Source organism: Microtus oregoni, unplaced genomic scaffold (genome assembly GCF_018167655.1).
Source record: "Microtus oregoni isolate MIOR12 unplaced genomic scaffold, Mior012 000005F_ref0000423, whole genome shotgun sequence".
Classification (NCBI taxonomy): Eukaryota; Metazoa; Chordata; class Mammalia; order Rodentia; family Cricetidae; genus Microtus; species Microtus oregoni.
Window position 1 is genome coordinate 41,314,287 of NW_024543064.1, and position 25,858 is coordinate 41,340,144.

General features: G+C 49.9%; 2 protein-coding genes across 2 annotated transcripts; both read left to right on the forward strand.

Moving 5' to 3' along the window:
* Positions 1-1,301: 1,301 nt before the first annotated feature.
* Positions 1,302-1,611, forward strand: LOC121448721 (60S ribosomal protein L38). Its single transcript, XM_041652899.1, has one exon. The coding sequence runs from the start codon at positions 1,360-1,362 to the stop codon at positions 1,570-1,572; it is 213 nt and encodes a 70-aa protein (XP_041508833.1). The 5' UTR covers positions 1,302-1,359; the 3' UTR covers positions 1,573-1,611.
* A 7,821-nt stretch (positions 1,612-9,432) lies between these two features.
* Dmrtb1 (DMRT like family B with proline rich C-terminal 1) lies at positions 9,433-18,009 on the forward strand. The gene is made up of 4 exons (XM_041653039.1): positions 9,433-10,003; positions 13,472-13,677; positions 14,739-14,946; positions 17,205-18,009. Exons 1-4 carry the CDS (start codon positions 9,439-9,441, stop codon positions 17,273-17,275), a joined length of 1,050 nt encoding a protein of 349 aa, XP_041508973.1. The 5' UTR covers positions 9,433-9,438; the 3' UTR covers positions 17,276-18,009.
* Positions 18,010-25,858: the final 7,849 nt, after the last annotated feature.

A 25,858-nucleotide genomic window follows, 5' to 3' on the forward strand; every position in this document is an offset into this window, starting at 1 on the left:
TCCCCAGATCACCCCTGGGCTTTCTTTTTTTGCTGTTTTATTTTACATACTAACCCCAGTTCCCCCTCCCTCCCCTTCTCCTGCTTCCCACCTTCCCCACATCTCCTCAGAGGGGGTAAAGCCTCCCATGAAAGTCAATGAAGTCTGGCATACCAAGTTGAGGTGGGACCAAGTCCCTCCCCTGCTGTATCAAGGCTGAACAGGGTATCCCACCACAGGGAATGGCTCCAAAAGGCCAGTTCATGTACCCGGGATAAGTCTTGGTCCCATTGCCAGGTGTACCTCCCCCCCCCCCAACAAATCAAACCCCATAATTGTCACCCACATTCAGAGGACCCAGTTCGGTCCCATGCAGGATCCTCAGCCGTCAGTCCATAGTCTGTGAGCTCCCATTAGCTTGGGTCAGCTGTCTTTGTGGCAAAATAAAAACAAAAAAGCAACCAGCACACACACAGGAACAAAACCGAAAACAACTAGGGATGAAAGGGTTTATTTCACCTTACAAATTATAAGTCCATAGCTGAGGGAAGTCAGGACAGAAACTCGGTAGGAACCTGGAGGCAGAGACCACGGAGGAAGCTGCTTCCTGGCTTGCCCTCATGGCTGGTTCATTCTGCCTTCATATTGCACCTTTCCAGGATGGTACCGCCCACAGTGAGCCGGGCTCCCTTACACCAGTCAGCAACCAAGACCACCTTTCCAGGATGGTACCACCCAGAGTGAGCCGGGCCCTTCCACATCAACCAGCAACCAAGAAAATGTACCACAGGCTTGCACAGGTCAGTTTGGTTTGGGCATTTTCTCAGTTGTTAAGTGGGCATGTTGACTAGCACAGACCCCTTTTTACTGTCATATCACAGAAATGGATAAAGATTGTCACTAAGCAAAATAAGACAGATTCAGACAAATATCACATTTCTCTTATATTCAGAATATATATATATATATGTATGTATGTATGTATGTATGTATATATGACATTCACGAGGCCTCAACACTAGACAGAGAACTACAGGCAACTAAGGAATGCTGAAAACAGGAAAAATAGTCTTCCCTAGGGAGGAGAATGTCAGTTGGTTAGCCAATACCAAGTGACCAAGTAAACACCACACACACACACACACACACACCAACAATTAAAGACAGGCCATTAAAGGAGTCACCACTTTACACCTTTAATCTCAGCACTTGGGAGGCACTGTCTACAGAGTGAGTTCCAGGACAGCCAGGGCTACGCAGAGAAACGCCGTCTCGAAAAAAGCAAAATACAAAACAACAACAAAACCAAGAAAACAGCTCTTTTTCCGTTCCCTTCGGTTCTGGCCGCTGTACGGTCTCCAGCGCCGAGCGCCCGTCGCCATGCCTCGGAAAATTGAGGAAATCAAGGACTTCCTGCTGACGGCCCGGCGGAAGGATGCCAAATCTGTCAAGATCAAGAAGAACAAGGATAATGTGAAGTTCAAGGTTCGCTGCAGCAGGTACCTTTACACCCTGGTCATCACAGACAAGGAGAAAGCCGAGAAACTGAAACAGTCCCTGCCCCCTGGCTTGGCAGTAAAGGAACTGAAATGAAGCAGACCTCTGTGTTCGACTATTAAAAACTCTAAAAAAATCGTAAAAAAAAAAAACAAAAACAAAAAAACAAAACCAAGAAAACAAACCAAAACAAAAATAAGGCCATGAATTTGAAAGAGAGCAAGGCTGTGGGGTATACAAAGGACTTGGAGGGAAGAGCAGAAATGCTAACCTCAGAAAACAAAAGTTATCTTAAAAATACGTATGTATGAAAGTATGAGAAGGAGTTTGTGAACGGAGCAAAGGGATGGGGTGGGTGAGACAAGAGACAGCAATGCAGCTGAATGTGCGCTACATGTACAACGTGCATGCATGAGGCTGTAATACAACCCATCATTCCGTACAATGAACTACATGTACAACGTGCATGCATGAGGCTGTAATACAAACCATCATCATTCCGTACAATGAATATATGCTAGTTAAAACTTTCACAAACAGACGAAACTATCAGAGTAGAAGAAAAAATGCTGTCTAAATATAGGGAGAAGAGTGACCCACCTTGTAGCTACCAACCCCCAACCCATCCCTTTTGACAGCCAATTTCCATTTCCTCCTCCTCCTCCTCCTCCTCCTCCTCCTCCTCCTCCTCCTTCTTCTTGTTTTTGTTTGTTTGTTTGTTTTGTTTTTGTTTTTTGAGACAGGGTTTCTTTGTGTAACAGCCCTGGCTATCCTAGAACTCACTCTGTAGATCAGACTAGCTTCGAACTCACAGAGATCCACCTACCTCTGCCTCCTGAGTGCTGGGATTAAAGGCATGCACCACCACCACTACCGCCCGCTGTTTCCCTCTTTTATATCGTGTTGGTGTCTCTTTAAATAACAAGTTAAAGAAATGTGCTATATCTCTTTTAAAAAGGCCGAGATCCAATCTGCTCTCAACATAGAAACACAAAGCCATCAGTTTGCCTGAATTTCCAAGAAGAGAATAAATAAATCACCGTTGAAATTTACCTACGCAAATTGAAACTTGTGTGTGGGAGTAAACTTCTGAGATCTGTTTATTCTATAACCCCAGGGTTTCTGCATCGTGTCATGTGAGCACTGATTTAAAAGATATACAGTTCTTTATTGATATTTTCAAAGCACTATGCAAATTCCTATCACCTTGGGTATATTTTGCCCTTCTGTCTATGAAGTGAACACAGAATCATTTTGTATTTAACAAGACTAAAATATGTTAACTCAAACAACTTGCTTTGAATAGGATTTTCTTTTAAATTATTAATGAAAACACGAAGAATGCCTGGGTGGTCGGGTGTGAACGCGGGTGTTTAGGCCTGATTGTCACCATCGTCTGACAGTCAGACTTAAATTTCATAATGCAGACTTTAACCTTGCAGTCCATGGTATTGTTAAGCTGTGTAATAATGCAGCCTGTGCTCAGACATTTTTGTTGTTTGTTTTTCATGACAAGGTTTCTCTGTGTAGCGTTGGCTGTACTGGAACTCACTCTGTAGAGCAGGCTGTCCTCAAACTCACAGAGGTCTGCCTTCCAAGTGCTGGGAATGAAGGCATGTTCCAATCATGCCCAGCTTTTTCTTTTTGGTGGTGGTGGGGCTTGAGTCAGGTCTTTCCATGCAGTTCGGGCTGTCGTGGAAACTGCTATGTAGATTAGGCTGGCCTTGAACTTGCAGCAATCCTCATAATCTGCCACTACACCCAACACAAGGACTTTAATACATATGCAATAAAATAAAATTATTATATATGTAATAAAATACAAATCTATCGATATACCGATACACACATATACATAAATGTATTTTTCTTTTTGGTGGTGGGAACTGAGCCTGGAGCCTCACAGGTGCTAGACACGCACCCGGTGTACCACTGACCCCTGCCCTTTCCCCCAGAATTTTTGAAAACCCCTACTGAAATTATGATATTTAAAAGACTCTTAAAATCTCTATTTTTGTTAGGATAGCTAACAATTTTCTGTTAAATATTTTGGGTTATTATTATAGTAAGCGTTTCCACTCTTGAAAAGTCTATTTAAAATATCCCAGTCCTTGAGGTGCAGAACTTTAAGAAAAAGTTTGATGTTTTTAACAGGAAAAATAATTCTATAACATGATAAATAGAAACAATTTTTTTCTCAGTCTATTCTGGTGCACACAAATTATTTTATACAGAAAATTATCCTGTCACTTTTTGGCAAACTGAAAGAGAGCTATTCATTTGCATGTTCTGTTCACTGGCAGTGTGGCATTGCCATGCTCACATAGATTATATTATCCGTGTTCTAGTAGAAGGAAATATAGACAGGCACACTCTTTTGTTTCCTGGCTTCTCAGACCTGAATAATCACACAGAAACTATATTAATTACAACACTCTTTGGTCAATGGCTCAAGCGTCTTTCTAGCTAGCTCTTATATCTTAAGCTAACCCATTTCTATTCATCTGTGTATCACCATGAGGTAGTGGCCTACTGGTAAGGTAAGGTTCCCTCGGGCATCTTTCTCCTTTGGTAGCTACATGGCATCTCCTTGACTCCGCCTACTTTTTCTCTATATCCCTGTTCAATTTCCCGCCTGGCGTTGTTCTGCTAAGCTATCGGCTGAAACAGCTTTATTCATCAGCCAATAAAGCAACACATATACAGAAGGACATCCCACATCAGGGAAACAAGGTTTTGGAATAGACAAAGCAAAAGAGGTTAGGTCCCAAAGCAACTCCAAAAAGGAATGGTCCAAATCTCCTCCATCAGGATAATCTTGCTGGGGTGGGATGGGGAGGTGATTCAGTCAATAAAGTGCTTGCCATGCAAGCACGAGCCCTGAGTTTGGATGCTCAGCACCCATGTAAAAATCCAAGGGCACATGCCTTGATCCCAGTCTCAGGAGACAAAGATGGGAAGACCCCCAGAGCTTGTTGGTCAGAGAGTCTGGCTGAATTAGTGAGCTCCAGGTTCAGCACAAGCCCCTGTCTCAAAAAATAAGGTGGTGAAGGCCGGGCGATGGTGGCGCACGCCTTTAATCCCAGCACTCGGGAGGCAGAGGCAGGCGGATCTCTGTGAGTTCGAGACCAGCCTGGTCTACAGAGCTAGTTTCAGGACGGGCTCCAAAGCCACAGAGAAACCCTGTCTCAAAAAACCAAAAAAAAAAAAAAATAAATAAGGTGGTGAGTGATCGAGGAAGATACCCAATGCCTACCCTACCTCTGTCTTCCACACACACGCACACATTCACACACAAACACATACACACAAAGACGTACATACGTACACATACACATAAATAAAAACATTTTTTAAAAAGTAGCCCTAGGCATTGCCTAGTATTAGAATCAAACCTGTTTCCTGTCCCTTTCCAGAAGCCATGCACATTCAGCATTAGTGGCCATGGTGGGGACCAGCTTCCTCCTGCTATTTCTTAAGTCTACTCTCACCTTTTGCCAGGAGCATCAATGCCTAGACAAGCACTCTGGGCATCGGCTGAAAAGCCAAATCTCCCCACTCATTCTGTTTGTTTGGGTCTCTGTTTGGCTCTGTAAACAGTGCTTCCACTGTGTCTTTGTGCTGACCGTCACAAGTCCAGTACAAAACTGCGCTTCAGGCTTTGTCACCGCCATTCACACCCACTGGGTTGTCCAAACAAACACTCATCTAGCTCAAACTGCCTTGTGCAGCTCCTGCAGCTGGTATTCAATGGATTCTGCCTGCTCAGCCGTGTCGCCAATCAGAATTAGCTGAGGCCCATCTTTGCAGCTCCCCTCCATCAGCTGCCATCACTTGAATGAGGAAGACAGATAACGTCATCTCCCTCAAAGTACAATCCACCTGACTCTCTGGGCCCAGTATCACACAGAGCTCTGAAGGCTGTAACTTGCTATAGTCTGGCTAGGGTGGGAGGCATCTGAATTACCCCAGCAACTGAACCTAGGACAAGAAGTCCACGGATCACGCCTGCCACCAGCATGAGTGTTCCCCTAAGCTTTTTTTTCCTTTCTTTTTTTGGTCTGGTATGTGAGGATGAGCCCCCCCCCCAGGACTAGTGCCTCTACACTGTGAAGGATGCATGGTCCCAGGCATCCAGCTTCAGAGTGCCCTCTCCAGTTCTTGACACCGGAGTCCCTGAAGCGATGGTTTTTTAGGTTTCCTTTTCACTCAAGATCAGTGAAAAAAAAATTCGACAGTTTGAAATTGTGTGGAAGAAAGAGTTGCTGCCCTTTGTCTAAGGGATATGTTTAAAATCTGAGATCAAAGCCGGGCGGTGGTGGCGCACGCCTTTAATCCCAGCACTTGGGAGGCAGAGGCAGGCGGATCTCTGTGAGTTCGAGGCCAGCCTAGTCTACAAGAGTTAGTTCCAGGACAGGCTCCAAAAAAAAAAAAAAAAAAAAAAAATCTGAGATCAATACAGTGTTAGGGCTGGGCAGACAAACCTAGGCATCTGGACCATGACTCCTCCTTTTTTTTTTCCTTGACTTTTCGAGACAGGGTTTCTCTGTGTAGCTCTGGCTGTCCTGGAACTCAAGCTGCAGACCAGGTTGGCTTTGAACTCAGAGATCCGCCTGCCGCTGCCTCCCAACTGCTGGGATTAAAGGCGTGTGCTGCCTCCTCCCGGCTAAAACCTAGACTCTTTAAATGATGCCTACTACCTGCTAAATTCCTGGAGTGACTAATAACCCAAGGAACATGCTCTTGTGGACTTACAAAGATGAAGAATGCTTTTTTTTTTTTTTTTCTGAACGAGCAAAGATTTTTCTGAATCCCCATTCAGCTCTCTGGAGTCCAAGGAGCACAGAACCGCAACAACTTTTTACCCCCAGGCGGGGGGGGGGGGGGGGGGGGGGGGGGGGGGGGGGGGGGGGGGGGGGGGGAGAAATGCTACATAGTGTTGCAATCTGAGACTCAGGAAAATCTAGGCCGTCTGCATTACCAGAAAGATTTCAGAACAGGGGAATGAAAATTACATAGAAGTTAGCTAACTAGCAAGCACAAATATCTCCTTAAATAGAGATAGATGATCCTACCAAAAGCTCCAGACGACACCCAGCAAGAGTGCCCAAGATTTTTACCAAAACAAATTATGAATAATTTAGCGTCTCTGATGGATGCTTGTAGCTGGACCTGGCTGTAATCAAAACTACAGTGGAGCTTAAGTCAGCTGGATTGGAGTTCAGGGCCTAGCTGGGCTACTGAGCCAGCTCCAGGGCAGCCTGAGTGATTTCTCTAGAGTTTACCCGAGGAAAGAAGGAAGGAAGGAGGGAGCCAGGGAAAACAGGAAGAAAAAGGAAAAGGAAAAGACGGGACTATAGCTGGAAATTTTGCCAGGCGTGCAGGAGCCCTGCTTCCATTTCTCGCGTTTGTGCCAGCCTTTCCAAGATCTGAATTGCTTTACAGAGATAGCTGAATTCATGAGCGTTAAAACAGTCCAGACTCGCCCGGCGGTGGTGGCGCACACCTTTAGTCCCAGCACTTCGGAGGCAGAGCAGGCGGATCTCTATGAGTTTGAGGCCAGCCTGGTTTACAGAGCAAGTTCCAGAAGAATCAGGACTATACAGAGAAACCCTGTCTCGGAAAAAACAAACAAACAAACAAAAAACCCAAATGAACAAACCTAAAGTAAAAACAGCCCAGACTTCACATCGGGAGGCTCTGGCCACTTTGTGCCAGGTCTTTCTCTACCTGGGTCAGGGTCTAGTTAGATTCTCTGGCTCAGCCGTGGCCACCACATTGGATAAAGTCATCCTTTTCTGAGACGTGCTAAGTTTCTACACCAGTGGGTGGTCTCTGGGGTAGATATTCTAAAGCCAACAGGTCTTTGAAGTGGTGGTTGTAAAAAAAAGACAGTTATCTTGCAGCTTTGGTATTTGCACCTTCCAGAACGTGGGCGACGCTGAGCGCGCTGTAACTGGGGGGAGGGGGGAACACTGGAAGTGTGCAGACCGGCAGTAAATTGAAGTCGCCCTCGCTGGCAAGTTGTCTAACCACCGATCCCACGGCCAAGGGACCTCTGCCAGGAGCCTGAGCTTTTGTTCATAGGGTCACAGCGGTGCGTTCTCCAGAGGGCAAGTGGGCAGAGGCTGCCCAAGTCCCAGAGGGATTTGTGCAGAGGTTCCAGACTACAGCAGCCGGAGTCAGGATGGCCACTGCGGGACCGCAGTTGGGATACTTCCTATAGTCAATGCTTCGGACACGGAGTAAAAATTATGGCTCAAAAAATTTAAGGCTTTGGGGAAGCTCTAGGAAATCTGCACTGTGTAGTGACATATATTCCCACGTTTTGGTCATTTATCTTTGATCTTGTCAACACAGTCAGTCTGCTTCTGACTCTCTGAGTTGGCCTGATTACCATTTAAAGCACTGCCTGTCTTTAGGTTTTGAAAACCTTTTGAAAGACACCATAGATATTTCTTTAAAAAAATATAAATAAAGCCAAAGCCAGGGTGTAACGGCAGGTGCCTTTAATCCCAGCGTCCTGTCGACGGAGTCTTCAGATCTATGTGAGTTCAAGACCAACCTGGTCTACATAGTGAGTTCCTGGACAGCCAGAGCTATATAGCGAGACGCTTTCTCAAGCAAACAAACAAAAACCCCTAAGTTCTTTTTGTTTGTTTTGTTTTTTAAATGACAGCTTGTGTGGGTTTGGGTTATTAAAGATTTTAAAATGGAAATATTGTGTGTGTATATGTGTGCGTGCGCGTGCGTGTATGCATGCGCACGCTGCTGTTTTTGTCTTTTGGGTGGGATTATTCTGAAAAGTTTGGCACTTCCCTTTGCTGAGACTGAATGGACTGGAGTCCATTCTTTGTCACAAGCCCAGCAAACTGTCAATCTGCGGCTCCTCATAATATCTGTATTTTCTGGGTGTAGATGCCATCTGGGAGGTGCCAGTCACCCCTCGCTAGGTCTGAGCACACCTTGCTGTGTGCACCACCCTAGATCAGCAGATATCTCAGGAAGGTTCTTGAAGATGTTTATTTATTTTTTTCCGAAAGAAGTATGTACCATGTGAAACAGGAAACACATACGTGTACACAGGCACACACTAAATTCAAACTAGCGCCAGAATATCTTGTTTCTTTTACTTTAGACCTTTTTTTGCTTTTTTTTTTTCAAAGACAGCATTTCTCTGTGTAACAGCCATGGCTATCCAGGAACTCAAAGAGATCTGCCTGCCTCTGCCTCCAGGGTGCTGGAATTAAAGTCGTGAGGCTGCGTCACCACGCCCCGCTATTCTAGAACATTATTTCGCACATATTTCAGATACGGGTGCTTCATATGAACAGGACTCAAAACATCAGAATTTCTGTAAGGCCATGCCTGTAAGCAACCACCACACTGCACTAAGTTCAAAAGAATATTCTGAAAGCATGACTGCTCCTTTTTCTGCAGAGGAGACGAGAGCCGAAGCAGACACTTCAGGGAGAGAAACCTAGCGTCCCCTGGAATTTCATGTGGAATGGGTTCACTATAACAGCTCTGTTTCTCGCGAGTTTTAAAAGCCTGGACCGTTGAGTAGTCCGCCTTTTTTCAAAAAAAAAAAATCAAACTATTGTCCAGTTACATTTTGGCGGGAACAGAAAGTTTGAAAATTCAAGCGCCAAAGACTTCAAATAACGCACACGACATACATGCAGTAAGTATTCCATTTTTAATTTATTCAGTACCCCACTACCCGATAAATACATAAATACACAGAAATATTGGACTTTTGCACCCCTCCAAAAGAGGGGAAAATGCAAGAGTCCTATTGCAGTTCCGGGGACACTCTGCGAGCTGTTTTGTTACAAGTGTATCCAATGTCCCCAGCACCAGGGACTTGTGGGACACTGCTCACTGCCGCTTCACTCGCTCTGCAGCTTTCGGAGGTGGTGGCCGTGTTTGGAAGCTGAGTTCGCCAGGCTGGACGACAAGATGTTTCGTACCCCCAAGTGCTCACGGTGCCGGAACCATGGCTATCTGGTGCCAGTCAAGGGCCATGCGGGCAAGTGTCGCTGGAAGCAGTGCATCTGCGATAAGTGCTACCTGATCACCGAGCGCCAGAAGATCATGGCTGCCCACAAGGTGCTCAAGACCCAAGCTGCCGAGGAGCAGGAGGTGACCACGGGCACCCAGGGGGCCCAGCTGCCTCCCGGGGCTCCGGTGGCGGCGGCCACGGCGGCCGCCTCCTCGAGCTCGAGCATTTGCCCACTGCCCAGGGTGGCTCCGGGAGGCTCCCGGCCAGGCCCCGTGGTCACCTGCTTCCTTGAGAGGCCTCCGCCGGTCCGCAGCCCGGGTCTGAGCGCCTTCCAGCGGGTCCCAGGCGGCCGCCCGGGCCCCAGCACCTTCCAGTCTGGCCTGGGGGTTCCCGGGGGACCGCACGATCGTCCCTCGGCGTGTCTGCCCCAGGGCAGCCCGCAGGTGCCCAGGCCCGAGCCCTATGGCCCCGAGCAGCGCCTGCCACTGCGGCCCGTGCCCCGACTGCCGTTCACCGACTACGGTAAGCCTGGCCTCGTGCAGCCGACGGTTCCTCGGGCCTGCTTCAGGTCTGCAGCCTCTGGGTCTAAGCTGGCGTCCCAGACTGATGCCGGGGTGGGGAGGGCGCCTTCCCCAGGTAAGCCCGCTTTGAGGACAAGGATCTGGGTGGGTGGCTTCTGATGGCAACGGGGAAAGGCTGGTGGGAAAGAGTAGACGGTGGTTATGTCGAGATGCAGTTTTCTGCCCTTTGTGCTTTTACAAGTAAAGATGGCAGCTGGGCAGCGTAGGCTGTGGCGCCTTTCTCTGTCCCCTCTGGGGAAGACAGGGCCTCCCGCGCTTGCATGTCATCCCCTCCCCCTCCCAAGCCTAGCCCTCTTGCACCTGCGTGCGTGTCCCCCCCCCACCCCCGCCCGCCTGCCATTTTCTCCTACTGTAGACTCTTTTTGTACTTGTTTCTGGACTGCGCTTGCGCCCCTCCTCTCGCCTGGCGGAGCCTCAAAGTTTCTCCTAACCTAATGCACCTGCACCCACTTTTTCTGTTTCACCAGATATGCTTGAGCATTAAGCATTTTTTGCAAATGGCAAGAGGGAAAGGTTGGACCTTAAGAGGTTGTGGCTTAGCCGGACGGTGGTGGCGCACGCCTTTAATCCCAGCACTCGGGAGGTAGAGGCAGGCAGATCTCTGTGAATTCGAGGCCAGCCTGGTCTACAAGAGCTAGTTCCAGGACAGGAACCAAAAGCTACGGAGAAACCCTGTCTCGAAAATCCAAAAAAAAAAAAAAAAGAAAGAAAAAAAAAGAAAAGAGGTTGCGGCTTTTTTTCCTCACCTTTCTTTGCCATGTTGCTTTCACAGTTAAAGTACGATTTTTTTCTTCTTTTTAAAAATAATTTATTTGTAATGCATTGGTGTTTTGCCCGCATGTATGCCTGTGTGAGGGTGTCGGATCCCCTAGAATTACAAATAGTTGTAAGCTGCCCGGGAATCGAGCCCTGGTCCTCTGGAAGAGCAGCCAATGCTCTTAACGGCTGAGCTGTAGTCTCTCCAGCTCCTAAAGTTTCAAGTAATGGAGCTTTTGAAGCGCTTGGGAAATGGTCCTTTAGGATGCAGGTGTGGTTTTGGCACTTCCTGTATGACAGTAGAAAGGGCTCAAAGTGCGAGTCAACCGGTTGCTCGGGTGTAACCCGTGGACACCGTTCTTCCTTCAGTGCCAGATTCTCAGAAATGGACACCAATGTTCTGCTATCATTTCCTCTTTCTGGGACTTTGTAAGAAATCTGTCTCCCCGGGAACTAGCTGTTTGATGAGGAAGGAGAGGCCCAAAGCAGCAATCCTACAAGAGCATACCTTTGTTCCGCCTCTCAACAAACGGAAATTTAAAGTGTGCTGAACACAAGCGGTCCGAAGAGGTGGGGAGAAGGCAGGCCCTTGTGGCTAATCCCAGCACGTGTGGAGAAGTCAGAGGCAGCTTTGATGAACTGGGATGGAGCTCAGGTTGTCAGGGTTGGTGGCAGGTGACTTTACCTGCTGAGCCCTCTTGCTGGCCCCGGGGATGGGGGAGGAGCACCTCTGGGTGCATCTGGGAGGCATTTCCAGAGAGGCTTTACCAAGTGGCAGAGGTGGGTCCTGAATGTGGGTGCCAGCATCTCATAGCCTAGGTCTCTGATAGGGTGAGAGATGGTCAAGAGAAAGAATGTTAGCGGTCCTTCTCCTTCTTGATGCTTCCTGGGTGAAGTGAGCTGGGCAGCAGTGGCTTCACCACAGCCTCGTACCAGGATGTCCTGCCTCATGGGGAGTCACAGATGGTGGTGCCAACAGCCCCGGACTGTGAGTCGAAACCAGCCACCCCTTCTTTAAACTGCCCTGGGTATCTGGCATGCTGACTAGGACCCCTTCCTTGCCTCCTGAAATCCTGTCCTGGGGAAAGGATAATGCTCTCTGAAGGATCCTATTGGTCAGTGTAGGGAGCTCTAGTAGCTGGTGGGTCAGCTGGATCCAACCAAGGTCTGTAGATGGGTGATAGGAGTGTGGAAGAGTAGTCAAGGACAGTGGGGTTAAAAAGGAATAGGAGAGGGCTGGAGAGATGGCTCAGAGGTTAAGAGCACTGGCTGCTCTTCCTGAGGTCCTGAATTCAATTCCCAGCAACCACATGGTGGCTCAACCGTCTGTAATGAGATCTGGTGCCCTCTTCTGGTGTACAGGCATACTGAGATCTGGTGCCCTCTTCTGGTGTACAGGCATACTGAAATCTGGTGCCCTCTTCTGGCATGCAGGCCTACTGAGATCTGGTGCCCTCTTCTGGCGTGCAGGCATACTGAGATCTGGTGCCCTCTTCTGGTGTACAGGCATACTGAAATCTGGTGCCCTCTTCTGGCATGCAGGCCTACTGAGATCTGGTGCCCTCTTCTGGCATGCAGGCATACTGAGATCTGGTGCCCTCTTCTGGCATGCAGGCCTACTGAGATCTGGTGCCCTCTTCTGGCGTGCAGGCCTACTGAGATCTGGTGCCCTCTTCTGGCGTGCAGGCATAAATGCAGACAGAGCACTATATACTGAATAAATAAATCTTTTGGGAAAAAAACGAATAGGAGAGAGGCAGTGTCCGCGGTGGGAGCTCCTGGGGTGTGCTGTTCACACCCGTACTACAGGAGCAGAAATTGAAGCAGAGTCCAGTGATGAGTGGGAACCACCACACAATGACTCGGGCCGGCCCAGTGGTGCAGTAGCACTGTGGGACACCGGGACCACTGCCAAAGCCAGACCAAAGCCAGATGCCCCTCCCCCCCCACAATGTCAAACCAAGGAGAGAATGGAGGATTCCACTGCTCCTCCCAGCACAGGTGTCCGGATCTCCTCTGGAAGATGAGTGTCACTGTTAGTGCTGGGTGGCAGATACTGTAGACTCAACGTGCCGAGCACAGGTGACGGCTGAGGGCTCAGTTCTAGATGGGACCCCTCTGTCACCTCCACCAGATCCCAGGGGATATCGTGAAGAGGAGCTGGAACCGCGAGCCTGGGGAAGAGGTGGGCACGGAGGGCATCACTTGGCTTAGTTCTCACTAATGTAAGGCAGCCTACTTTACAAGATGAGGTTCATGCGAACCTCTCACCCTGCTCTTCTGAGGATCTCTGGGCAAGTGCTCATTGCTCAGCAAGGGAGAGACACTTTTTAATTCAGTGGTGTGGCCTCCCATGCTCCTGTAAGTCACCCTAGTTAATCTTACTGGTTTGCACGCAGTAAAGAGACATTGAAGTAGAAAGGGGACAGATGGCAAAAGGATCCATGAGAATGACAGGGAATGAGAGGACGTGGGGATGAGCATGACCCAAATACGTCATATACACATGTATAAAGGTATAATGAAGGCCAGTGTGGTGGGTAACGCGAGATGCCTTTAGTTGGTGACGCCCATCTTGCGATTACCCTGGAGACAGCAATGCACTGCTTGGTTCCTCGGATTTGTGTTAACATGTCTCTCTTTGTCTTCTTAGGGCATCCTCTGAGATTCAGCCCTGATCACGTGGTGGGAACCGGGTATCCTGAGAGAGAGCCTTTCAACCAGTGCCCTGCCTGTGTCCCCATGCCATCCTACCAGCCCTTCCCGCTGGATGGCCAGGATGCATCCTCAGCTGTGGGGATCCCGCAGCATAGAAGCTTCCGTCATGTCTCCTGTAGCCCCTACCACGGAGGCAGCTTGGTAAATCGGAGCCCAAATCCTTTCCAAGTTCACCCTTATCCCAGGTGCCCTCGCCACTTTCACTGGTCCTCAGTTCCAGAGAGCCAGTTGTCATAAGGGAGGGCTCACACAGGTGGACCTGCACCACGAGGCTGGGGGCTGTGGTGTCTGCTTCTCAGAGCTGGAGGCCAAAAGGCACTGGGATCCCAGGGGTAACCATGAACTTTAGCTCACGCGGTCCAGCTGCTAGAAAGACCTTTGTTCTGCTGAGCATCAGTGCCACAGATCTTGTGAATGAGACTTGGGGATTCAGGACCCTTAGCTGGTCGGTATGGCCTCAGAGATGCCCAGCTTCAAGCCCAGGTATTTTCTACTATCCCAAGTGTGTCCCAGAGGTAGAGAAAAACCTGGCTCTTGACTCTGATGGCACATTTACTGCCCAGCCTGAAAGGTGTGGGTGCTCCCTTTGCCCCCTGTTACAATCCAGGAGAGCAGGTGCCCACCAGCTTACAGACAAAGAGAGGCTGCGAGTGACCAAGGGGAGCCTAGAGAACACCGTCTGCTCACAAGGAAGCCTCAACTTGGCATCCAGGGCAGGGTTCTGACTGGACACTTTTGTTAAGTGTGCTATTCCAGTCTGTATTTGGGGCTGAGCTGTTCCACTGGCCCCAGGCAGAAGCTGTGTTCCAAAGGGAGGCTTGGCAGAGAGATTGGAATTAGAGTGCTGACAATTCTCTTCCCACCCTTGTCACGTCTGGGTCAAACCTAAGAACCAGTAGGTTATTTCCACTCATGTGCTGTCACCCTTGACACATCCCAGGGACATTCCTTTGCCCTTGCCTGCACACTGCAGCCATGCCCCCTCTTCCCAAGTGATCCTAGCCACTGGAGTTGGACAAGCCTAGGGAGCAAGTCCTGCACCCTGGGGAGTTATGCTCTCCAAAATCCCTTAGGGAAAGCCCCCAGGCACAGCTAAGATGTGGCCGCATTCCTGCTTGCCTGCATTAGAGAAACAAAAGATGTGCTGCCCAGCCGGCCTGGCTCACTGCCTCCCTCTCTGCCCCTCCTGTGTGTCCATGCAGGTGTCGGAACCAGCCCGAGACCTCCAGCCAACCTACTGCTCACCGCCGCCACCGCCGCTCCCACCTGCACCATCGCAGCCAGAGCAGCCCCTGATCCTCCCACGTAACTACCTCTCTGCTCTCCACTTCCTGCCGCCGCCACCGCCGCCGCCTTCTCCACCGTCCTTCTCACTGACCATCCTGTATGACACAGACAAGGAGAATACCAGTAAGAGACCAATATTCCTGCCTCCAGATGAGCTGGGAAGACATTGTGGAGAAGAGGTCGCCTGAAGTGGGGGTAGAGAACAGAGGTCTTGAGCTGAGCTCTTTCCCATAGCCCTCTGGTAGTCTGCAAGCATGCACACAGGGAGGTTTGAGTGATTAGAAGGGGCTTCCGTCTGACCTCATGTGTAGGTGTTGTATGGAGGTGGCTTGTTTGTTCCTGGCTGCTCAGACCCGAAATAACCACACAGAAATGATATTATTTGCAATACTGTTTGGTCAGTAGCTTAAGTGTATTTCTGGCTACCTCTTATATCCTAAACTAACCCATCTCCATCAATCTGTGTATTGCCATATGGCTATGGCTTACTGGCAAAGTTTTGGCATGTCTGTTTCTGGCAGAGGCTCCATGACTTCTCTCTGACTCTGCCTTCTTTCTCACAGCACACAGCCTAGCTTTCCCCGCCTAGTTCTGTTCTGCCCTATGGTAATAGGCTCAAAGAAGTTCTTTATTAATCAGTGGTAATCACAGCACACAGAGGGGAATCCCACATCAGGTAGGACTAACTCTTTCCCCTCAACAGTGAGGTGAGGTGTGGAAGAAGTGTGCTCCCGATGTGCTCAGTAGATCAGAGGCCTCCAGACTTTTGATCAAGGAGGGACTGACAGCCATAGCAGGAGCCACTCTGGAGACACCACTGCTGTCATCCCCCAGTGGGACAATGGGAGCTAGAGAGTCTGCCATTGCTGCCTGGGAGACCTGAGCACAGAACCTCAGGCACAGAACCCCCCATAGCACTGCCCACCCTCAGGGTCAGCAGGCCTTCGGGATTTAGGAGTACTTTTTAATTTCTTTTTAATTTTTTTTTAGAAAATTGATATTTTTTTTTTGCACATGAACCTGTATGTTTGTATATGGGGGGGGGGTGAGCATCCACATACATGAGCAGAAAAGAACCTTGGCCACTACCTTCAGGAACAGTCCATCTCCTTTGAGACGGGGTGTCTCATTGTCACTGTCCTGGAGCTCAGCAATGAGGTTAGAGCGGCTGCAGGGAGCTGGGAGATTCCTGGCCATGTGCTTCTCAGGGCTTCCAGGGAGCAGGCTCGAGTTCTCTTGCTGGGAGGCAGGCACTTCAGCGACTGAGCCATCTCCCCAGCCCTGCATAGTTTTTCTTCCATTTAAAAATTCAGCTTTAAAAGCTTATTTCTTGTGAATTTGTGACTGCAGGTGGACATGAAGGTCCGGGGACAACTCCGAGCCCCTGCTCCTGAGTCCTCTCACCAACGCACTTTATTTTGTTTCTGGCTTTGTTTTTGTTGGGGGGGGGGGGTTGGCTTTAATGCTTCTTTTTATTTTCTTTTTAGATTTTTTTAAATTTGTGTGTATGAATGTGTTTGCGGCATGTGTGCAGATGCCTGTAGTGGCCAGCAGAGGGCGTCAGGTCCCCTGGAGCTGGAGTCGCATGCTGGGCACTGAACTCAGATCCTCCCCGAGAGCAGCAAACGCTCTTAACCCCTGAGCCACCTCTCCAGCCCAGCTTCAAACTCTCTAAGGCTTCGTTCCTTTCTGAAATGAAAGGATGCAGGGGTGGTCTCTGAATCTTTTGTTGGGTTTTGGGATCCTATTCCTCACACAGGAGGAATGAGGCCTCCTGTGCTTTGGGAAAAAAGTTGCCAGATTCAAAGAGCTCTTTAATATAAATATCAAAACTGTCCAATGAGCTGGGTGAGCCTGGTGCTATGCAGTTTTACTGAAAAGGAAGCTGAGGCCCATGGCACACTTGCCTTGTGGCTGGTATAGGATGGCTCGAAGCTCGCTGGCTGGTGGCCTGAGCATCCACTTTGTTCTGGCGTGTACTGTTTATGGGACCTTAGACAAACTCTTCTGTGGCTCTTCAGGTCCAGCACCTGCCAAAGAGGACAGGTAGTGGCCTCTGCCTCGTGAGACTCTTATGAGGGTAAACCACAGGCAGAAGGCAGGCAGCGAGGCGCTCATGAAACTCGTCGCCCCCCTGCTGCTTGCCCATTGTCTCGTCATAGAAGGGCAAGTGGAGGTTCGTAGCTGGGATTCAGCAGCAATGAGGAGCCAGGCTGGATGGAGGACTCAAGGCTGTTCGTGTGGCCAAGGCTAGCAGTCAGTCTATACGACAGACAGCAAAGGATAGAGCCACTGTCCTCAGGGGCCTTGTAGAAAATCTGCATCTGGCAACTGGTGACTCAGCTTCATTCTAAACTCCCCGCTTTCCTTGTCCTTTCCAGATAACCAGGACGCAGAGGCAGACGTGCCCAGCCAGTCCAGCCAGCACTCCTCCCAGGAGCACTCTTCCTAGGAGCAGTCCAGCTAAACCACAGGCCACCTCAAGGGCCACTTGGGCGGGGAGGGGCATGTATGGCAGCGATTATTTTTTTTTCACTTGCGTTCGTGTTATATAGCGAGGAAGGGTATGGATAGGTGTAAAATGGCAGCAGCTAATTCTGATTCCAAGGTGGGAGGATGCGTGCGGTTTCCAAGGTTCTCTGGCTCCTGTGTGGATGTTGAAGTGGTGTACGAGGGGAGAGAGTGTCCGGGTGGAGCAGGACCTTTGAAGAGTGGGGGCTGGTGAAACACAAGTTTAGGAATGAATTTAACCATCCTGGGCCATGCCACTTATGAAATTCACCTCTACAGGTGGCCTCTGATTTCCCCAGGCCTCACGCAGGGCAGAAGGCACCATCCATTTCAGCCTTCTGCCCACTTTGCCTGATCCCCGGGGCTGGGTACCACAGACATGCACGGCGGGTGTCAGGGACTGGGATGTTGACAGCAGGTTCTGCAGCATCCCGGACCTTTGCTCAGCCAGCGCCCCTTGTCTTTATCCAGCTAGTGAACATCCTGACAACTGGGCCACTTCACGTCTCTGTGAAGCTTAAGCAACAATAGGCATTCTTTCTCACTGAAAAATTTAGGTTTTAGCGTTGGATGTTTTCATGGTAGGGAACTCATAGGCACTTAAGCGGTTCTCAGAGCATAAATTTGTAGCTCGTTCTCTGAGGACAGTTGAGCATTGAATAAAGTGAGCATTACAAATCTTGTGGAAGGCTTCTCTGTTTAATTCTCACAGAAGGCTTGTCGGCATGAGCCTGGCTGGGGAGCTTGGGATACCTGGGTTCCGGGTTTGCTAGTGCTGAGGCAAATCTCCCTGGCCTGGCTTTCTTGCCCTTGACCTTAGGAGTCAAGCGAGATGGTCTGAGGCAGGCTACCTTTCTCTAGTCTCACTACGTGCCCCAGCACAGCCTCAAACCTGGGATCCTCCAGCCTCGGGCTCCCCACTGCTGTCATGATTTTAAGCAGGGAGAGCTTAAGGAGTAGACGTAAATGCTTTTGAAATGTCATGGTGTCTTCCCCAACTCTACCTCCTTTTACGGTCTCTGCAGAGGAACACGGTTTTTAAAAACAGAACTTGATCCTATTCTGCTGCTTAAGGATCCTGAGCCGTCTTCCTCGCTCGACTCTTGTTCCTTCATCACAAAGCAACCCTGTTGCAGACTGAAGATAAAACTTGGTTGTAGATGGAGGCTTCCCGGCCGCCCAGACCCAAATAATCACACAGAAACTACATTAATTACAACACTGTTTGGCCGATGACTCAGGCATATTTCCAGCTAGCTCTTACATCTTAAATTAGCCCATTTCTATTAGTCTATGCATCACCACGAGGCTGTGATCTACCTACCCACATTCACAAACCACATACTGTTTTATCTGCATCCAAAAATCCACAAGAGTCCAAACATTTTCCAGGACCAAGGTCAGGAACAGCAGGGTCCATGAGAAATGATGCCCAGTTCTTCCAACAAGTACAATGGTGAGAGCTGAGAGCCAGGGTCTGTCTTGGTCGAAGGTTCTAGAGCAGGCACTTTTTGATGAGTCATTCAGTTACTGCTTTACAAAGTGTTCTCTGGGGCAAAGCAGACAGTGTAAAAGCAGTCTGAGGCCTCAGGACTGACTTCAGCCTGACCCAGTGCTGCAATGAGTCTGTACCAGGCTGGCCCATGAACCAAACTGTCAGGTTCCCTACCCTGTGCTGGCCCTACTCTCCCAGGCCACAGCGTTACAGGACCTGGGGCTACAGAGAAGACCTGCTTCTCCCCTTAGCCCTATTTACCCTGCCTCCACAGGACCTCCGGCTGTCAGTACAGCAACATGGACTTCAGTCGGTGCCCCTTTTATTACATTGTTTCTCATGACTGGCCAGCACAAATGTACGAGACAGAACACCTGAACTGCACCTGGACCCACATTCAGATTACTGCGAGGACAAGACACTGGCTTAGATGGTGGAGTTTGTGGGGGAAGGGATTAGCTTTCTTCGAAAGCCCCTTCTGGAGGGATTCCAGCCCACAGGGGCCCAGGAATTTGGGAGGGTTTCTCAGTTAACTGGGTCTGTTACTCTATGATCCAGAGAGGGCTCAACATCTTTTGGTTTGGGGGTACCAAGTGAGGTGGGCAACCTGTTGCGATGCTACCCCCTCACTGGTTTCAGATAGGAGACTTGCCTTCCTCCCGTGTGACGGCCCCAAGTTGTCAGTCTGAAACTGCCCTCTATTGTTCTGTGAGGCCTGTCACGGTCATGGCTCTCTTGAAGTGGGGGATGCATGCACCCTGCAGCCTTCTGGGCGGTACAATGTATGTCCCTCTACAGTCCGTGTAGCTGTCTTCCTCAAGAGCTAGCCTGGCTCCCAACCACTCTGAGTAAGAACTGATGTCTCACTCGGACCTGCTGCCCACCTGGCTAGCTTTCCCCTCCTTCCTACCCAGCCAGCACGGGTGCTGGAATGAGTAGAACAGGCCAGACTTAACCAGAGAAGAGTGGAAAGAGAGCTGGGTCTGGCGGCAGGACTGCCAACCAGTTTTAACTCTAGTTTTAACTCTAAACTACAAGAATATATGCCCGCCCACCCGACTTCCCGGGCGTCGGATGCAGCGGCGGGATGCTGCCACGAGAGGGCGAGACGGGTCGAAATTGAGGAGGGCTTGTTGCCTAGCGACCGCCTCTGACATGGTGGTGCAGCTCACAGCGGTTTCACTGTGGTAGCCCAAAGAATTGGGATATCCTGGGGCGCGACTGCTGAAGCAGCCCTCGGAGATAAGCGATTTCACTGAAAAATCAAGCTATGAGCCCCTGTGATCTATGCGATCTCTAGCCTCCCAGCCATTCATCCTTTGTCTTCAAATACCTCCCTTCGTGTTCCCGCGGTGTTCCGCGTCTTCTACGCTTTTGCGCATGCGAGTCACCCAGCCATCCTCTATTGGTATTCTCGAAGACAGGGCCTGCAGCCCGGGCCTAGAACCTCTGAGCCCCATTAGGGGGCTCTGGAGGACCAGTGACTTCCCTCGCCAGCCGGGACGAGACCTCATTAGTCCCTGTGCGGCACTGGTTAGGCCAGCAGTTGTGGGCCTGTTGTGAATGAGTGAGTGAATTCCAGGGCTTCCTGTGGACTCCGGGGTGGAGAGGAGGTGAATCACCCTGCTTTGGTCGTCCGCTGTCCTACATTTTTGCTCTGCTGGAGCCTCTCAGGGGTCAGAGGAGGAGAGTCCGTTCTCCTTAAAACTCCACACCGAGTCAAGAAATTGCACTCCTTCCCACGCTGCACCCTCACCACAGCCGTGGCGTTATCCCTACTGTGGAAAGGTAAGCGAAGAGAGAGCCATTTACCCACGTCACGGTTTGTTAGAGGCAGAGCCCCAAGCAGAAGTTGGAGCACACATCTCCAGGTACCAGCTGTAGAGTTGAATGCCCGTGTTGTCCTGTTTGTTGCCTTGAAAACGTTGGGCACAGAACACATGCTTGCACCCTGTCCCCTCTAACAGAGTGACCTAAGAACATCTGCCTCCATGGTTCACTGCCCACACCACTCACCACGACAGAGGGCCTGAGAGAATCCTAGAATAGGTATCCTAAAGTAAGCATCCTGGGGAAAGCAATGCAGGAAGAAACCTCGGGGTTCCAGGTGAATGCCCACTAGTCAGAAGGTGTCAGCATCTCCTGTTGTCTGACTGTCCGTGTTCTTGTGGCTAGGATGGAGCAGTCCTGAGCAGGAGACATAGCTTCCTGCACTCCTAAATACTGTTTTGATGGACTAGAGATTTAGACCTCCCTTACAGGGAACTACATAGAGACCCAGAATGCACCGTGGTTGTCTTCCTCCCTTAAGCCGATCAGCTTCCCACCCACAGTATCGTGGAGCAATACCACACCGACACTGGTGTGCATGGGCCAGTGTGCTCACGGGCAGCTTCACACTTCATGTTCCAGCTCATTTAGCTGAAGCGAAAGGTTCAGTTCGGGGTGTATGGATGTCTAATTAGTTTCTTCCATGGCATTTCACACCTTTGCGGTATATTTCAGAGAGCCTGTCTGGGGTTCTGTGTTCTGTCCCAGGCATATTTATCCGTAATAGCCCTCTAACTCCACTCTCCTCTCTTTCTCGCTCACTTTTGAGACCTCAAAGTCTCTAACCAAAGATGACCTTGGATTCCTGGTCCCCCCCCCGCCTCCATCTCCATAGTTCTGGGGTTGCAAGTGTCTAGCACCACGCCCAGCTGGGACCTGCTTCTTAATCGTGCATGGCAGTGAATGATTGACACTGATCTTGCCTGCTGCTGTGTTTCTGTGTCATGGACCTCTGTCAGTTGGTGAAGCCATCGACAAAGCCCCTCTCGCAGCAGCCCTTGTGGGGAAAAAGTCACCCATGAAGTTACAGAGGAAACCAATGATATTCAATCACTGGTCACAATAGAGACATGCCTACATGTACTTCTGAATTACATACGAAGTAGCAAGATTTAGCCGTGGCTCGCTGTCAATAGCTTAAAAGTATTTGACTGCAACTGGTCTCTTCCGATACTTGCAGCAGTGTAAGGTAATCTGAGACCGTCTATGACTTCTGTCCGTGACCAGGTCACACTTGATTCATCTTGCACTTATGACCTCCTTGCATCATTGAGGGAAGCAGCAGATTGCGGGTAGAAGTTGGCGGCAGCCAAGACAAGCTTCTCTCCTGGATCCCAGCCCTTACCGTCTGTATCAGAGCACAGGGAACTGCATAGTTTCCTCATTCTTATCATCTGTGTAGTGTTTTATAGAACGGAAGTTTCTTAGTGTATACAACCAGTCTACTTGTTTCTAATCTTTCGGTTTTGCTGATAACTTAATCTCCTAAAGTTTTCTCCTGGAAGGGCCACTGTGCTGACCCCTTTGCCTCCAGTAACCCCTGGCCCGTGCTGGGTAGCCAGCCAGTCTGGTCCACAGAGGGATTCTGGCAAGCCCCAGGCCCAGCTTTCCTTCTTGGGACCTCCCACGCCCTTCCCACAGCCTGACCGGGCCCAGCCCTGGGTTCCAGGGCTGCACTGTGGAGCCAGCCGTGGGGTAGGTGGCCTGCAGCGGCTTCCCCAAGCTGTGCAGCATCCTGCTAGCAGATGGCAAACTCCTCTGCGCCTTTGTGCTACACTTTATTAACAGCAGATCACAGGATGCGAACATTTTATCATGTCAGCTTTTGCATTTGAGCTAGCGCAGGCACGGCCTGCGAACAATTAACTGCTGGGTGATGCGTTTTCTTCATCTTTTTCCTTTAAAAATGAGAATCAGAAAATCCGTTTGCTGCTTCTCTCTCTCTTTTCCTCCCTCCTTTCTCTCCTCCTTCTCCACCCCTCCATTCATTTAGCCTCCACTTCAATCTCTTTCTGTCTTCTCTCTCTCTTTATTTCGTCTTGGTAGCAGATCCATCGATGGGACACTCAGTGTGGACCCGGCTGTTTTCCCCACACTCACTGACCATCATGTTCAGGTACAGTCTGGTCACCCGGCAAGTGCTGACTTGTCTTCCAGTGCTGTCCAGCACTTCCTGCCACCGCTGCCCTCAAGGAAAAGAGAGATCATGGCACCTCGTTCTGATGTGTGAAGTGTACCTGGCTTCGGAACTTGCTACTCCAGTTGCCAGCCACTAATTAAGTCAGTGTTTTTCTACATCTGGCTCTTAGACATTTTTTTTTCCCGCACCAATTCGGAGTGAAGTTTTTACTACCGTGGCATATTCACATCAGTCATGGAGTGAAGTCAGCCACCATCTGCAACATCAGACAGGGCCTCTGTTCCATCTACAACGTCAGTACATTTATTGGGCGTCTACAATGTGTCAGGCCTTGTGCTGGACTCTCAAGACAAGATGGATGCTTCTCACCCACGCCAGCTTCCTGTTACCTAGGACTGAGCTATCCCCTCCCCCCCCCGCCCCGCATAAAACATTTTCCCTTTCTCTACTCCCATGCTGCCTGCAAAGCCTCTTAGCCTGTCTAGCTGACCGCTCCAGGTGTCCTCTGCCACTTGGCCTGTGTGGTACTAGCACTTCCTGAGATGCCCCCAGGCCTAGCTCATAGACCCATGGCCCTCCCCTCTGCCTCTTCTCAGGACCCAGCCTCTCTCTCCTGCTGTCAGGCTACCTTGAATGTCTCTCCCCAAGACATGTTTGTGCCTCGCCTTGGGCTCCGGGCAGGTAAAGGTTACACCTCCCCTGTGCACTTTATGGTTACCGACAACTCGTTCTGCGTCTTGTGTTTTCTCGTTTGTACACATTTATCTAGGCCAGCGGTTCTTAGTCTGTGGATCGCAACCCCGTTTTGGGGGGAAGGTCGAATGACTCTTTCACAGGGGTCACCTAAGACTATCGGAAAATATAGATATTTATGTTATGATTCATAACAGTAGCAAGACTACAGCTATGAAGTAGCAACAGAAATAATTTCATGTTTGGGGGTCACCACGTGAGGAACTGTATGAAAGGGTTGCAGCATTAGGAAGATCGAGAAGCACTGATCTAGGCCTCCAGCTGACACAGTTCTCAGTGATTTCTCCCTTGGGCCTGCTCTGCCTTCCCTTGGGTGTGGGCATCACATTGGATTCTAGACTCCTCCTTGTAGCTGATGTTCATTCTCTGGGCAGCTCATTCAGATCCATGTCTTTATTTCTTGTCTTAGTGTCCTGGCTAGTTTTATGTCAACTTGATATAAGCTAGAGGCACCTGAACAGAGGGCATCTCAGTTGGGAAAATGCCTTTCCAAGATCTAGCTGTAGGGCATTTTCTTAATGAGTGATTGATGAGGGAGGGCTGGGCCCAGCCCGTGGTGGGTGGTGCCGTCCCTGAGCAGGTGATCCAGGGTTCTAAAAGAAAGCAGGCTGAGCAAGTCAGTAAGCTGCTCTCCTCCATGGCCTCCGCGTCGCTCCTGCCTCCAGGTTCCAGCCCTGCTTTGAGTTCCCGGCCTGACTTCCTTCAGTGATGGGCTATGATGTGGAAGTGTAAGTCAAACAAACCCTTTCCTCCCCAGCTTGCTTTTGATCGTGTTGTTTCATCACAGCAATGATAAGACAGTGTCAGCTGTCAGTCAACACAATCTAGGGTCAGCAGGAAGAGGGGGAACCTCAGTTGAAGAACTGCCTCTATCAGGAGGGCCTTTGGGCATATCTGTCTGTAGGGTATTTTCCCGGTACTGTGGACAATACTGGTGGGTCTGGGTTGTTTAAGAAAGCTGAGTATGAGCTGTGAGCGAGCCAGTGAGCTGTATCCTCCATGGTGTCTGCTTCAGTTCTTGCCTAAGTTCCGGTCCTGACTTCCCTCAGCAGTGGGTTCTGACCTGGAAATGTTAAGCTAGACAGGCCCTTTCCTCCCAGGGCTGCTTTTGGCCAGAGTGCATCAACACAGCAGTAGAAAGGAAACCAGACCCGTCCGCACCTAGCACAGGAGAACGAGCCTGGACTGTACCCTGTGTTGCTTTCGTCAGTTCGGCCTCTCTAACTGCATGCCTGAAAGACATCCAGGCATCTCCCAAATGTTCAGATATCGGGCCACAAAGCCCATATGCATGGTGTCATTTTAGGGCGATATCCCTTCTGTGATTTTTTTCCCTGCTTGGAGCCTAATCTAGAGCCTGATCAGATGGCAGGGGTTGGAGAGAGATGGATTCACCTGGGAGCAGGTATATTGGCTACATATGGTCACCACGTAGGAAGGAGTTAGTTACCATTACTTTCGTCTTCTGGAAGTCTCCGAGCCCCTCAGCTGGGGTAGTTCTGTGCTCACAGGTGCCAGGCCCGAGAGCACCCCATCTTTGCTGCTCGCTACGGTCTTCATTGGGTACTATTATCTGGTGTGAGAACCCCGCTCCCTGACCTCACAGAGCCCAGCTTCATGAAGAGTTCTTCCTTCCCTAGTGACCAGGGTCATTCACCTAGCCCCCGGGGCTGCTCCTTGCCCATCAGTAAGTAGCCTGAGGAGCTGAGCACAGGTGGAATGTAGCCTTCAGTCCTGATTCAGTGGAACCGCAGCTGTTCTTCCATGCAAGCCTTTTAGGACTAAGCCCTCCAAACCTACTGCTCACCCAGTGAGAGTTTCTATTGCTGTGAAGAGATATCCTGGCCACGGCGAGTCTTATAAAGGGAAACACTTCCTTAGACCTGGCTTACAGTTCAGAGGTTCAGTCCATTTTCATCATGGTGGCATGCAGGCAGACATGGTGCTGGAGAAGGAGCTGAGAGTGCTGCATCTTGAACCACAGGCAGCAGAAGAAACTGACAGTGGGCATAGCTTGAGCACAGGAGACCTAAAAGCCCATCCCTACGGTGACACACACCGCCTCCAGCAAGGCCACACCTTCTAATAGTGCCACCCTCTGTGGGGACCATTTTCTTTCAACCCACACCTACTGAACCCAAGGTTATTATTGCCTTAGGTTGGTCCTCAAAAGCAACCCCGAGGTGAGGTCTCATGTACAAGTGATATGTTGAGGATATGGTTGTGGCAGGAGCAGGGAAGGGCAAGAAGTCAGGAGGTCTTGGTCTCTGCCTGAGTGAACAGAGGAAATTCTGCACCTGCTGAGC

Bases quoted from the DNA above. Each gene is read 5' to 3' on its own strand.
- Dmrtb1 (XM_041653039.1), top strand. From the start codon at position 9,439: ATGTTTCGTACCCCCAAGTGCTCACGGTGCCGGAACCATGGCTATCTG. The intron at 10,004-13,471 runs GTAAGCCTGGCC...TTGTCTTCTTAG, and splicing joins ACTGCCGTTCACCGACTACG to GGCATCCTCTGAGATTCAGC. The intron at 14,947-17,204 runs GTAAGAGACCAA...TGTCCTTTCCAG, and splicing joins CACAGACAAGGAGAATACCA to ATAACCAGGACGCAGAGGCA.
- LOC121448721 (XM_041652899.1), top strand. From the start codon at position 1,360: ATGCCTCGGAAAATTGAGGAAATCAAGGACTTCCTGCTGACGGCCCGG.